Here is a 13,000-nt window from a genome sequence, read left to right as displayed (position 1 = left end):
AGAGTCCCCTTGGGCAGTGGACTGTCCCTGTAATCTCTCTGAGCTTCCCAATCAGAGATTGAGCACTGCCTGAAAATTGCTTTTGGAAAGAGCTTGTGGATGTCTCTCTTGGGTTTCCCTGTTCCCAAAGCCCCACTTCAGCTTCCCTGGGCCCAGTTGCTCCCACACCCCATAGGAAGGGAGGTTGTCCCAGCACTGATATGGCAGAGCTTATCCTGAAACCATCTGTCCCAGGATTCTCACTGTATGTGACCAACCCTGGCGTGACGTCCCAAAGCTGGACACCAGTGGAAGGGGTGTAACAAAGACTGTGCTGCCCTCGCTGCTGGCTGTGCTGGGAGATGCTCATTGTTAACCCTGGGCTGTCTCCTGGGCAGAGCAGCCACTGTCCTCACAGTCAGTCCCTGACTGTCAGTCTGACAGCCCTCGCTGGGGACAGGTGCTGCGGGAGAAGCTGCAGAATGGCTCCACAGGCAGCTCTGCCATGGCCAGCTTTGTATTCCCCGCACTGGAGCCAGCAGGCACCCGTCACCCTGCTCCAGCCGGCAGCCTGGAGCCTTCCCTGCCTGGATCCGGTGCTGTTCCTGATGGGATTCCTCCGAAAAGGAGAACCCCAGGAGTGCGTGTGTGCATTGTGCGACGCACCGGGCTGCGTGTGCACCAGTGCGAGCTCACAGCATGCGAGTGTATGTGAGCATCGCGGGGGTGTGAGTGCGGGGAGTGCCGGATGGACGGTGTGTCACCGTGTCACACCGGGGGTGTGCACACACCGTGTGTGCGTCCGCGGGGGGGTGCGGGGTCACCCCGGTTCGTGGGTGTGCGGACGCGGTTGCGCCGATACCGGCCGCGCGCCGGGCTGCGGGCGCCGGTCCGTGCGGTGGTTACAGCCGGGTTACGGGTTCAGCGGCGTTCTCGGGTGGGCAGGACCGGCTCTTCGCTCCGCTCCGCTCCGACCGGAGCCGCGCCCGGCGCGGCGGGCGGCGCGCGCAGAGCCGGCAGTGCCCGCCCCGGTGCGGAGCCGCCCCGCCCCGCCCCGCGCCGCCGCCGGGGCCCGGCACCGCCGCCGCCACCACCGGGCCCCGCTCCGCCGCCGCCGCTGGGTGAGTACCCGCCGCCATCCCGCCGGGACCGGCCACCGGCCACCCGCACCGCGGCCGGGGCACCGGCACGCACCGCCCGGCGCGGGGCGGGCCGCGGCTGCATCGCCCCCCCGGCGGGCCGGGCCGGGCCGAGCCGAGCTCCGCCGTGCCCGTGCCCGTGCCCCCGCGGCGTTGCACAACCGCTGTAGGTGGGTGGTTGGGTGGGAGCCCCTCGGTGCCGCCCCCCGGTTGCGGGGTGTGGGTGTGCGCATGGCCCGCTCTTGTCTCGCAGCGCCTGTGCAGCCCCCGGTGTCACTCGTGTGCGCGTTTACATGTGTGTGTGTGTCACCTTGTGCAGGGTGTGTTTCTGCGTGCGGTGTCCCTGTGCGTCCCCGTGTCCCCCCTGCAGGATGCCCCATGTCAGGTGCTCCGTGTTGGGTAGCCCAGCACCCGCTGCAGGAGTCCCCAGGGCCAGCCCAGCTTCCAGGGAGAAGCCGCTGGCCTGGGCCTTTCCCACACCACCAGGGAATTGCATCCAAAGCCATTAGCCTGGCTCGCCGCTAACCACATCGCTGCTGGGGCCAGTGCCACTGGCACCTGAGCCACCTTTTTAGAGTGTCAGGGGTGGGTGGCACTCAGCAAGCTGCTGTGCTGGGGGGGCAAAGCTGTGGCCACCCCAGTGCCTGTTAATTTTCCCAGAGAGAAATATATGGAGCATCGGGCGAGGGCTGGGATGTGCATCCCTAAATCGTGTGGTTTCCAACCGGCCTGTGAGATGCAAATTGTCTGGTCAGCGAGTGCCAGAGCTAAACTTAGGGCAATTACAGGAAAGTGTGGGCACATGGCAGTGTATTCCTACACCCCAAGGCTGGCCCTGGCGCTCTGGCACTGGGGGACCATGCCCACTGTCCCATCTCAGCTCCCATCGGGAAGCTGTGTTCCCACAGCACCTGCATCAGCCCTGGACTTTGCCCACTGACGAGCTGTGGCTCGGCCCTTCACCTTTGCCATGGGCTGGGCCACGCAGGGAGCCAGGCTGTGAATTTGGGGCCAGATAAGGGTGATGAGGGAGCTGTGTGCCCTGTGCTGAGGGGGCTGCAAGCCACCTGACACCTCCAGCTGGTCATGGAACCATGTCCCACCTGGCAGCCCTGCCAAGATCCTGCCCCACTACCTCTGGGTCTACCCTGTAAGACACCTTGAGCTGTGTCATCCCCCAGCTTTGGGGCAAGGCAGGTGCTTGCACCCCATGCACCCTCCTGGCCTGGGGTGACCCCTCGTAACCAGTCTGGGTCCCCTTTGCTGTTGGACATGGGGTTCCTGCATCAGGAGGGCCTGAAATCCTGCTCTGGGGAGAGCCTGGTGGCACATCCTGGCTGTGACTCAGGTAGATCCGGGATTGTTTTCCTCTTGACACATTCCAGCATTGTCCATAAGGGAAGGCACTGCAGAGAGATTTGGAAACCCCCTAAATTTCCTTGTTCTGTGGAAAACTTGTGTCCAGCAAGGAGCCATCATGCAGGTCAGCTCCCATTTGCCCTGCGTAGGAGCTGGCCTGGCTGCTCGGAATTGCTGCCAGCAGCTCCTGCTCCCTGGCACGGCATCATCCCTTCCTGGCTGGGCATAGCCAGGGCATGAGGTACCCCAACATGGTGTGCCCAAGGAGGGGACAGCCACCAGCTCCTGTGCCAAAGTGGTGTGGGAGCACAGCTCTACTGCTGCCAGCATCAGGGAGCAGAGCAGGGAGGGCAGGCGACCGTGAAACTTGCCGTGCAGGTCCCTGCACGGGAGCGTGTCGGACGAGATTGCGTCTCGAGGAGGGAAGGAGTGGCTGGGAGTTTCAGTGAACGCCTTCCTCCCTGCCTGGAACTCCCCGGCGCCCTGGCAGGGACACAGGGGCTCATGGCTGTGCTGGGGGGACATGGGGGAAGGTGCATCCAGTGCCTGCTTGGGTGGCTCAGAGAGAGGACTTTTGGCTTGGGGAGCGTTGAGATGTGTCTCCCTTTCTGCCATCTGGCCCTTCCAAGGTGACGTCCTCATCTTTTGCCAGCCCAGTGTCGCAGCAGCATCCTCGTGTGCGATCCCAGAGCGCAGCCGGCGCCGGCGGGTGCCTCTCCCTTCCCTGTCACGGCTCACGCCCGCCGCTGCCCCAAACATGCCTGGCCAAGGGGAGTCCCGGAGCAAGCCCGGGCTGAGTCAGGGAAGGCGCCTTGGGTCTGAATCAGAAGCGAGGAGACGCTCGGCAGCCACCTCCTGCTCACGGCATCGGGCTGCACCCATCCGTGGCGGGAGGCTTCTTGGGGAAAAGGGAGCAAACCACAATGGCATTCCACACGGGCTGGGGACATCGGTGCAGGGCGGATGCTACGGTCCTTTCCCCAGCCCACAGAAATCCTGTCTCCCTGCCCCACTGCTGCCTATTGTGGCCCTGAGTGGGGCACACGTGGCTGCGGCAGTGGCCGCCAGTGCTGCCTGATTAGCAATGCGGCTGGGAACGCTGTTCCCCCTTTTTGTTGAGCGTACAAAGGCTGGGAGGCAGCCTGTGTGCCGGGAGAGAAACCACCGAGGACAAAGAGCGCGCTGGCCGCCTGTCTCCTGGTGCCGTGGCTCTAACCAGCACCTGCCTGGCGAGTGGCTCTGCTCCCAAGGGACCCCTGGGAAGCATCCCAGCAGCCCCCTCCCTGCCATGGGGTGAGCACTGGGTGCTCCCAGGGGTGCAGCCCTTTTGTACAGCTTCAGGGATGCCCAGGCAGCTGTGGTAGCAGTGGCACGTGTCACGCAGCGGGGACAGGAACAGGTGCAGGTTCTCTCCTTGCCATTGTCTGTGCTGAGGCCCTGGCACAGGGGAGCAGCCCCCAGGATGGCACAGCCGTGGTGCCCTTTGTGGCAGCACCTGCTGTGGGTCATGAGAAGGAGCTGTGCTGTCCCCTGGTTCAGGTCAGTGATCACCCCACAGCCAGCAGTCTGGGAGAGGAGAAAGGAAGCGGGTTGTTTTCATGTGTTTCGGGGCCCTGCCCTGCCCAGGTCCTGCCGTGGGTCTGAGTAAAGCCCCAGTTGCTGCAGGGAGGGCAGAGCAGCCAGAGCCGTAGGGCTGGGTGGTGTGGGCACAACTGTGGCAGCCCTTCTGGCCGTGGCCAGGAGCCTTGCAGCTGCAAGCCTGACCTTGTCCCTCAGGCTGCTTCCCCTCACTGCCTCAGAGGTATCACACACCCAGAGCCAACAGTGTGCCATGGCTTGCAGGGCTCTGTCCTCACCTGCCCTGTGGCCAGGCCTCTCCCGGGCACACGTGCTCCTGTCCCAGCCCTGAGGGGCAGCGAGGTTCAGGGAGTTCCCTGCCATCCCTGTATGCCTTTGTCAAGGGGAAATCGGGTTTCCCTTGTCCCACTGGGTGTGTTCAAGGGCAGTGGAGACCATGTGCCCTCGCAGGGAGATGGTCCAGGTAGTGATGGTGATGCAGCATTGATGCTGTGCTGGAGCCAAGGTGCAGCTTGGCACAGCACAGCACATCCATGCACCCCAGGCAGAGCCTGCACTGCCACCGTGGGCAGCGCTACCCATCCCTGTGGCTGCCCAAACCTCATCCCCACACCCCTCGGAGAGCTCTAAAGCAGATGCTTCAAACGTGGGGAAGCTTTCCTGTTGTCCTTTGTGCTGAGGTTAAGTTCCTGTGCAGTTTCCTGCCCTGTTATATATAGCTGTCAGCCCGTCCACGGGCGCTGCCAGCCGCCTGCTCCACTTTGGAGTTGTTTATCCGCAGCCCAAGCGCTCGATGAGGCTGGGGGGAGGGCTGCCAGTTACCCCAGGGGCAGAGGAGTGCCATAGCACCCCATGCAGGGTGAGACTGTGGGTGCCCCCAGGCACGGGGTGTCCCCAGGCACTGGGTGCACATGGGGTTTTCCAGGAGGGAGCTGGGTTTTCTGCCCAGCCATGGTTTTCCCACTGGCACTGGGTGCTCCCCCCGCTCTGTGCGGGATGCCCAAATGAAAGAGCCACTGTTCCTGGAGGTCGGCGGCAGCGTCACGAGCCTCTGCGTCGCCCTGGCTAAAATTAGACACTTATCAGTGTTGGGAGGGATGTGATTTTACAGGTTCCTGTTTATTAGAGCAACCTTCGCTCCAGGCCGTGTTTCCGGCTCCTCCCTGGTGGGGACACTGCCCATGGCAGCCCCTGTGGTTTGCGGTGGCCAGAGCCAGGATGAGCAGCAGAAAGGCCTCTGTTTCCTCAACAAGGGGCTTTTGAACAGCAGGCAGGACGTTGGTGGCTGGATGGGATGGGGGTTTTACCCCGGGGAGTGTCACTGCCGGCAGTAACTGCTGCAAAAGCCACCGGGATATTTTCTTCCCTGCCCAGCCGTGCTGCTCCAAAAGAGCTCCTGAGCTGCTGAGGGTTTTGCCTGCAGTCAGCCCTAGTGCCAGGCACTGCCAGGCTTCTGGGCTTCTTTTGGGGCAATGCTGGGGGTACAGGGCCATCCTTCTTGCATCCCTGGGGCTTGATGCCCAGCCAGGGTGAGGACACATCAACTGGGGCAGTCTCAGCCCTGTGGTGCTGCAGTCCCCAGGGAGAGTGGGAATACTGGAACATATTCAGCTCAGGGGCTGGGGGTGGCAGCTGGGTGACCAGTGGGGTGGATGGAGGGGTGGCGGGTGGGTGTTGGACATGCTGCTCTCTGATGGCACCCTTCCTGTCTGTCCTTCTGCACAGGCGGCTGTGCCGTGACCGGCGCCCCAGCTCAGTGCTCTGCCGTGGGGGCAAGAGTGCCCCGAGCCCCCATCCACCATGTTCAACCTGATGAAGAAGGACAAAGAGAAGGATGGGGCCCGGAAGGAGAAGAAGAAGGAGAAAAAGGAACGAATGTCAGCAGCTGAACTCAAGAGCTTGGAGGAGATGAGCATGCGCCGGGGCTTCTTCAACCTCAACCGTGCCTCCAAGCGGGACTCCAAGACCCGCCTGGAGATCTCCAACCCCATCCCCATTAAAGTGGCCAGTGGCTCTGAGCTGCACCTCACAGATATTGACTCCGACAGCAACCGGGGCAGCGTTATCTTGGACTCGGGCCACCTGAGCACGGCCAGCTCCAGCGACGATCTCAAGGCGGACGATACCAACTTCAAGGGCTCGGTGCTGCAGCGGGCAGCCAAGTTTGGCTCCTTGGCCAAGCAGAACTCCCAGGTGATTGTCAAACGCTTCTCCTTCTCCCAGAAAAGCCGGGATGAGAGCACCTCAGAGACCTCCACGCCCTCTGAGCACTCGGCAGCCCCCTCCCCCCAGGTGGAGGTGCGCATGCTGGAGACCCCGCTTGACAAGCAGGGGGTTCCCCCCGGACAGCCCTGCACCCCTCCCGCCGCCTCCCTGCGCGCCAGGGTGCCGGAGCTCGTCGGCAAGAGGTTCCCTGCCGAGCTGCGGCTGCCCGCCCTGGTGCCCCCCCAGCCCCCCACCCCACGGCAGCTGGAGCTGCAGCGGCGCAACACCGGCGATTTCGGCTTCTCCCTGCGCCGCACCACCATGCTGGACCGGGGCCCCGACGGGCAGGTGTACCGGCGCGTCGTGCACTTCGCCGAGCCCGGAGCCGGCACCAAAGACGTGGCCTTGGGCTTGGTGCCGGGCGACCGGCTGGTAGAGATCAACGGGCGGAACGTGGAGAACAAATCCCGGGATGAGATCGTGGAGATGATCCGGCAGTCGGGGGAGACGGTGCAGCTGAAGGTGCAGCCCATCCTGGAGCTGAGCGAGCTGAGCCGCTGCTGGCTGCGGGGCGGCCAGGGGACACGCCGTGCTGCCTGGGATGTGAGTAACGCCGTCCCCGCCGCGGGCACTGCCGGGCCTGGGTTCTGCCAGCGCCAGCGTCCTCGCGGGGGTGTTTGGGTTGGCAGGGGCCGTGGGAAACAGTGGGTGCTGGGGATGCTCCAGCCAGGAGCGATGCACAGGGAGGAGTGAGAGGCTGTGATGCATCAGGTCTTGCAAATCACCGCTGGTGGGTTTTGCCGCCCAAGGTGCTCAGGGTGCTGTTGGGTTGGGTTTTCTTCCTGCCTGCTGGGCAGGAGAGCCCAGCTCTGTGTTGCCTGCGGAAAGTCTATCCCCATCTCTTTGCTGACGGAGCACAGTCCAGCTGAGAAGGGAGCTTTGCTCGTCACTGCCAGGAAATTCCAAAGGCTACTTTGCAGAAGGACGCTGCCTGCTCCACTGCCCACGCTGGCGTCCCCCACTGGGATCCTCCCCGGGGACTGGGGCAGGCACACAGTGTGCCAGGGGCCGGGAGCTGCTGCCGGCGTACGCGGCTGCTGCTGCTGCTGCTGCTGTATAAATAGAAACTTAATGGCTGGGTGACCCACATCCCTCACGCCTGCTGCCCGGCACTGCTGACCCTGCCTCAGGCTAACCAGCGTCCTGGCCAGCTGGCCCCCCAGCAGAGCCCCCCAAACGCCAGCATCCTGCAGGGCTGGACCCCTCCATGGTGGCAGGGGGTGCAGCAGTGTTGTTTAGCATATAACTGGACTTGTTTAGTGTATTTTTAAGCCTTCATTGGGGGAGGAGGATGCCTGTGCTTGCAGAGCAGGTTGCCTGCAATGGGGAGAGCCACACTGTGCATGGCGAGGCCCTGTGCCTTTGGGATGGTGGCCAGGATGGAGTGAGGGTGACCACGGGGCTCCATGTGCTTGCTCCTGGAGCAGATGCCGGCACTGCGGGGTGGAGTCTGCGCCAAGCCAGAGCGGTGGCTTTCCCGCAGCTCCTCCCCGAGCCCTGCAGGCGTCACCGGGCTCTGCTGCCTGGATAACCCCTGGTGGCACAACCCTGTGCGGACGCGGGGCACGGCTGTGACCGTGTCGCAGCGCCTTGGCACGGAGGCAGGTGTGAGTTGGATGTCGGCACACAGGGGGCCAGCGAGGTGCCTGTGCCTTCCAGGAGCGCCGGGATGGGCTGGGAAGAAGGAGAGGAGATGCCGGTGCCCTTGGGGCTGCATGGGAGAGGCTGCAACGTGCAGCCTTGTGCCGGAACATGGTGTGGTTTGACAGCATCAGCCGGTGGGAGCTGGCCAGTGGACCAGCACAGGATGCCTCCTCCTCCTGCGTGGTGCACCAGGGTGACACGCTGTGGCTTTGCCAGTGCTAGGGAGCCCAGACTGGGGTGCTGGGTGCAGCTGGGGGTCCCTCACACAAGGTGCTGGCACACAGGGAGGCTCAGCTCTCCCCCAGGCCCCACTAAGCTCCCTGGAATGTTTCTGGTCCTAATTTAAATAGAAATGATCTTTTTTGAAACAGGAAATTATAGACATATTTTGGGCTGTTGCTCTGGAAGCCCCTCCCTGGCTGGAGCGGGATGGTGCTGGGCTCTGTGTGCACCATGGGGGGTTTAACCCCCTCACTGGGTCTGTGCTGAGTCACCCTTGTCCCCACAGACCTGGCTGGGCAGTGCCAGCCCCCGCTGCATCTTGAGGGGCTGTCAGTGCCGTGGGGTGACGGGGGACAGCCAGTGGCACAGCGTGGCCGGGCATTGGGGCTGGGGTGAAACCCCCTCTGTGTCCCAGCCTTGCTCCCAGTGTGGGGCAGCTGGGCTGGCTCAGCTCCACACTTGTATTTATTTATTTACCGGCTAAATTCCTCAGGCAGGGCCCAGGCGTGCGCTGGTCCAGCAGAAATATTCCAGAAACGCCTCTGACCACTCCAGTGCTTCAGCAGGGCCGCAGGCGTCTGGCGGCTGTGCTGGCCGACCTTGTGCCACTGTCCACAGTCACACGGGTCCCTGCAGGTCACTGTCCCCAGGGTGCAAGGCCACTGTGCCATGGCATGGCTGGGCTCCCCGTGTCCCACCAGGGTGGGAGTGTGGGACTCTCATCGTGTCAGGGGCACTTCTATCATTTTTCCGTGCTTGGCAAGTTCTTGGTTTGGCTCTTTTTCTGCTCTCACTGAGGGGTTGGTGCTGCTGCAGTGTCCCAGTGTGGGGGGGTCTTGGGAGGGGGCTTGTATCCACTGGGCTCAGCCATGGGCCACTGTGTCTGCTGAATTTCCTGGAATTTAGGAATGAGAAATATGCTGGCCAGGCAGAAATGCTGCAGTCGCCAAACAGCTGGGCTGGGCATCCCAGTGGAGGTAGCCTGTGCTACCTGGGGTCACTGCAGTCATTCTCTGCTGTGTTATGCCAGCCCTGCCAAGGGTGTTTGATGTGGCCTGTCCCTTGTGCAGTGGGGTGTGCCAGGCTGGGACCCCCTGCTTCCTCTGGGAATGTTTTTTTTTGTCAAGACACATCTGTCTCCCTTCGGTTGGGCAGGGACCTGCTCAGCTGCCAGCTGGGGTCCCAGTGTGCCATGCCTGTGTCACCGCTGCTCCTCCATGCCACCAGCATGCCTGGCTGCCACCAACTCCTCCCAGCAGCCCCCGCATGGGGAAGCCCCTGACCCTCATCCCCTTGTCTGCTGCCCTACTCCCACTCTTTCCAGGGACACCTTGGACTTCCAGAGGCAGCTTTTACATGAAAACATCTTTACCGTGGGTTGCTGGGGTGTTATCTGTCCCCAGTAACATTTTGGGGGGATCTTGTGTTCATGGGAAAGCCAGAGAAGGAGCAAGAAGTGTCAGGGTTGCACCGCCTGGCACGACACCAGGCACCCCGGGGCGTGGATTGTGCACCCCCATCCTCTGAGGCACAGAGCCCTCCCTGGCCCCCCCAGCTCTTGGCTTGGGGGTGTCTCTCCCACTCGCTCCGGGCGGCCGGCGGCCGGGCAGTTCCCCCCGCGGCGGAGCCCACATCACTTCCTCTGGCAGCGGTGACGGTGACGGTGGTGGTGGCGAGGCCCCACTGCCCGCGTGTCCCCCCCCCCAGCTCTCCCTCCGGCTGCTGCTGCGCCGGCGGGGCCCTCGCATTCCTGGGCTATTTTTAGGGTGGCCCTATCAGCCCAGCTGTCCCGCTGCCGGCTGCCGCCCCACTAGTGCCTCTCCCGTGCGGTGCCGCGCTCGCCCCGGCGGAAACCGTTCTCCTGGCTCCCTCCGGTAAGGTGGGGACCACGGCGTGGCCAGCACGGCTTGGGGGAGCACGAGGGGGGTACATGGGAGACAGTCCTGGTGCTGGGATCGGGGATTGCGAGGCTGAACCCACCCCTGGGGCGCTTTGGGGCTGTTTGTTGTGGGGACCTCATGGCCGGTGCTCTCTGGAGACCTTTGTGGCAGTGCGAGGCTACTTGGAGGTGGGAGCGCTGTGGGCAGAGGGTTTGGGGGTTCTAACCCACAGGTGGGTTCGTCTCCAGACCCCCGTGCTCAGCCTGCGCATTTCACACCATGGTGACAGTTTGGGGGGGACAGGGGACACCTCAGGGATGTGCTCCCAGACTGCTGGGTTGCTTTGGTGGCCAGGTGCTCCCCTGTGCCACACCTGGCCCTGAGAGGGGGCTTCTCCCCAGTGGCCCCAGGCACAACCTGGGGTTGGAGAGTGGGTGCCATCCAGGGCAGCAGGTCCCACCAGAGCTGCCTGACTGCTGGCATGGGGTCAGGCTCAGAATAAACCCAGGCTGTCAGGGCAAGCAGGGAGCTGGGGCAGAAAATATCCCTTCCCTCACCCTGGCATTTGCTTAGCACAGCGGGCTGGCCTGCTCGGGGGAGTGGGGCCACAGTCCTGCAGCCTGACTAAAGGGGTTTTTTTTACACAGTGAGTTTTGCTGGGTCTCAGACTGGTCACCTGTCTGTCCCCAGAGCCCCTCCTGTGGGCACTGTTTGTATGCTGAGCAGGTCCAGGTGGGCTCAGACGCCCATTCCTGAGGATCCCAGGTGGGGAAGGGCACGTGCCTGTACCCCGTGCCATGTTTGGCATTCTGTGTGCTGTCCCAGTCGGTCTCACCTCTCCCTCTCTCCCCAGCCAGGGCTGCGGCTCCATGAGACATCACCATGGCGTTCTCATCCCGGTTTGCGTTCTGGGAGCAGAAGGGAAGTCTCTCTTGCATGTTTGCCTGCGCCCCATGTTTGGGTCACGCTGCTGACCAGCTCCCCCAGTTTGCCCAGTGCTGGCACCATGTTTGGAGCAGCACTCCCAGCCTCACTGTGCTGCCCTGACAGGGGCTGTGCTGGGCGATGGGGAGCTTGGTGTTGTCACCAGCACAGCCATGCATGTGATCACTAACACCATCACTAACGGCTTTGCGAGTGTCTGGCGCAGCCCCTAACACAGTGTGAGCCACCCCAGTGCCACCTGCCACCCAGGAGCTGCTGCGTGGTGGCGAGTTGGGGTGTGCTGCCCACAGGATGCACCACACGCTGCCACTGCAGTGTCACAGCCGAGCCCTGGCACTCAGAGGCACAGCTCAGGGCAGGGTTTGGCTGCCCACCCCCCAGAGGCCCCTGGTTTCCCCGGATCAGCAGGGATCTGGCATGTCCCACGTGCGGCTGCTGCAGAGATTAACTGGTGACACTTAAAACGTGCTGTGACACCGGGGGGGTGACGTGTAGAATGACAGAATCCTGCAGGAGGGGTGGTGGGACTCTGAACCACCTCCCTCACTGGCTGCACATGATGAGAGGGCCCAGGCCAGGCGGGCAGAGCATGTACCTCTCCCACTATAGGGTTTGCTATAACTAGGGTGCATCTCTGTGCTTCACTCCCGTTTTTTTGGCTGATGGGAAGCCTGGAAGGACACATGCCCTTGTCCCTGCAGTGGGCTGCAAATTTGGACTGGCATGGAGTGATGGTCCCAGGAGGTTTTCTGGCAGCAAGGCCCCACAGTGGACTGAAACATGCTCCTCTTGTTTGTCTGACCCTCAGGTCAAGGACGAGGACAAATCTTTAGCTGTGAAAAGACCCGTGAAGGAGGACGGGGCTGTAAGTGTCACAGGGCACGGGCAGGGTGGAGCTTTTGGGGATGGGGCTTGTCCTTGGTGGGAACAGCCCCTGTGACAGGGCCTGGGGACACCATGCAGGGTCATGGGCTTAGTGATGCCCTGAGCACTGAGTTTCACCCCCGTGCTGTCAGTCTGAGGGTTGAATGGTCACTGTTTGTGGGACAGGGAGGTCACCACTGCTCCCTGCCCTGGGATCCACTGTGGGGCTGTAGGTTGGTGGAGAAGGATGCTGTATTTGGCCAGGAGCTGTGCTCCATGGCAGGGCAGAGCCCTGGGCACCATCATGTCCCAAACAGCAGTGGAGGCTGGACCTCCACTCACACCGCTGTCATTGTGGCTGCAGTCGGAGAGCCCGAAGGATGCAGCATCTGCACCACCGAAAGCTGAGCCCCCGAAAGCTGAGCCCCCAAAACCTGAGCCTGTGAAGAGCCCTGAACCCGTGAAGAGCCCGGAGCCACCTTCTGGGAGAGGGAAGAGCCCCGAGCCGGTGCTGAACGGGGCAGCTGAGAATGGGCTGGAGGGCCCAGCCACTGAGGCACAGGGAGAGGATGGCCAGGGCCTGTCCCGCCGCAAGGTGGTCCGGGTGGTGCGCAAGGTGGTCCGCAAAGTTCTGCCAGGGGAGGACGCTGGCAGTGCCAAGGAGCCAGGCCGAGATGCCAAGTCTCCTGAGCCAGTACCACCCCCAAGGAAGGAGGAAACAGGCCGTAGTGCTGTCCCAGCTCCCCCAGCCCCGCCACCTCCCCGCACTGTGGTGCCTTCAGCCCCTGCCAAGCCGCAGCCCAAGGATGAGATCTCAGAGGGGCTCAAAACCCTCATGGCAAAGGGCAAAACCAAGGAGCACCGGCCGCGGCTCCGGCCGGGGGACAGGCAGGAGAAGTCCTGTGAGCCGGCTGGTGGGGACGCAAAGCTGTCCCCATCCCCGGGCGCTGAAGCCAAACCAGAGCCACCAGTGCAGCTTTCAGGAGGGAAAGCGGAGCCGGCAAAGGCATCTGCTCTGAAACCCACGGCCCTGGAGAGGCACAAGGTACCGGTGTGTGCACGGCAGGGGATGCTCTGACCCGGCGGCGGGTTGTGCCCCCAGTGCAGCATGGTGTGAGCTCACCT

The 13,000-nt window shown here is 63.1% G+C and overlaps 1 protein-coding gene across 16 annotated transcripts in view; it reads left to right on the top strand.

Moving 5' to 3' along the window:
* Positions 1-1,034: 1,034 nt before the first annotated feature.
* Positions 1,035-13,000, top strand: part of LOC128817153 (unconventional myosin-XVIIIa-like) — a 36,657-nt gene continuing 24,691 nt past the window's right edge. For 8 of the 16 annotated variants that reach the window (XM_053995405.1, XM_053995404.1, XM_053995403.1 and 5 more), the window contains exons 1-4: positions 1,035-1,100; positions 5,781-6,863; positions 11,820-11,876; positions 12,240-12,920. In XM_053995405.1, the coding sequence (XP_053851380.1) occupies positions 5,856-6,863; positions 11,820-11,876; positions 12,240-12,920 (1,746 nt within the window). In that variant the 5' untranslated portion in view covers positions 1,035-1,100; positions 5,781-5,855. The remainder of the gene's footprint in view (positions 1,101-5,780; positions 6,864-11,819; positions 11,877-12,239; positions 12,921-13,000) is intronic. The other 8 variants (XM_053995414.1, XM_053995412.1, XM_053995413.1 and 5 more) reach the window with 2 other exon arrangements.

Source organism: Vidua macroura, chromosome 20 (genome assembly GCF_024509145.1).
Source record: "Vidua macroura isolate BioBank_ID:100142 chromosome 20, ASM2450914v1, whole genome shotgun sequence".
In the NCBI taxonomy this organism is placed as follows: Eukaryota; Metazoa; Chordata; class Aves; order Passeriformes; family Viduidae; genus Vidua; species Vidua macroura.
The sequence above is the reverse complement of the archived record's forward strand: the minus strand, read 5'-3'. Positions and strand labels throughout refer to the sequence as shown.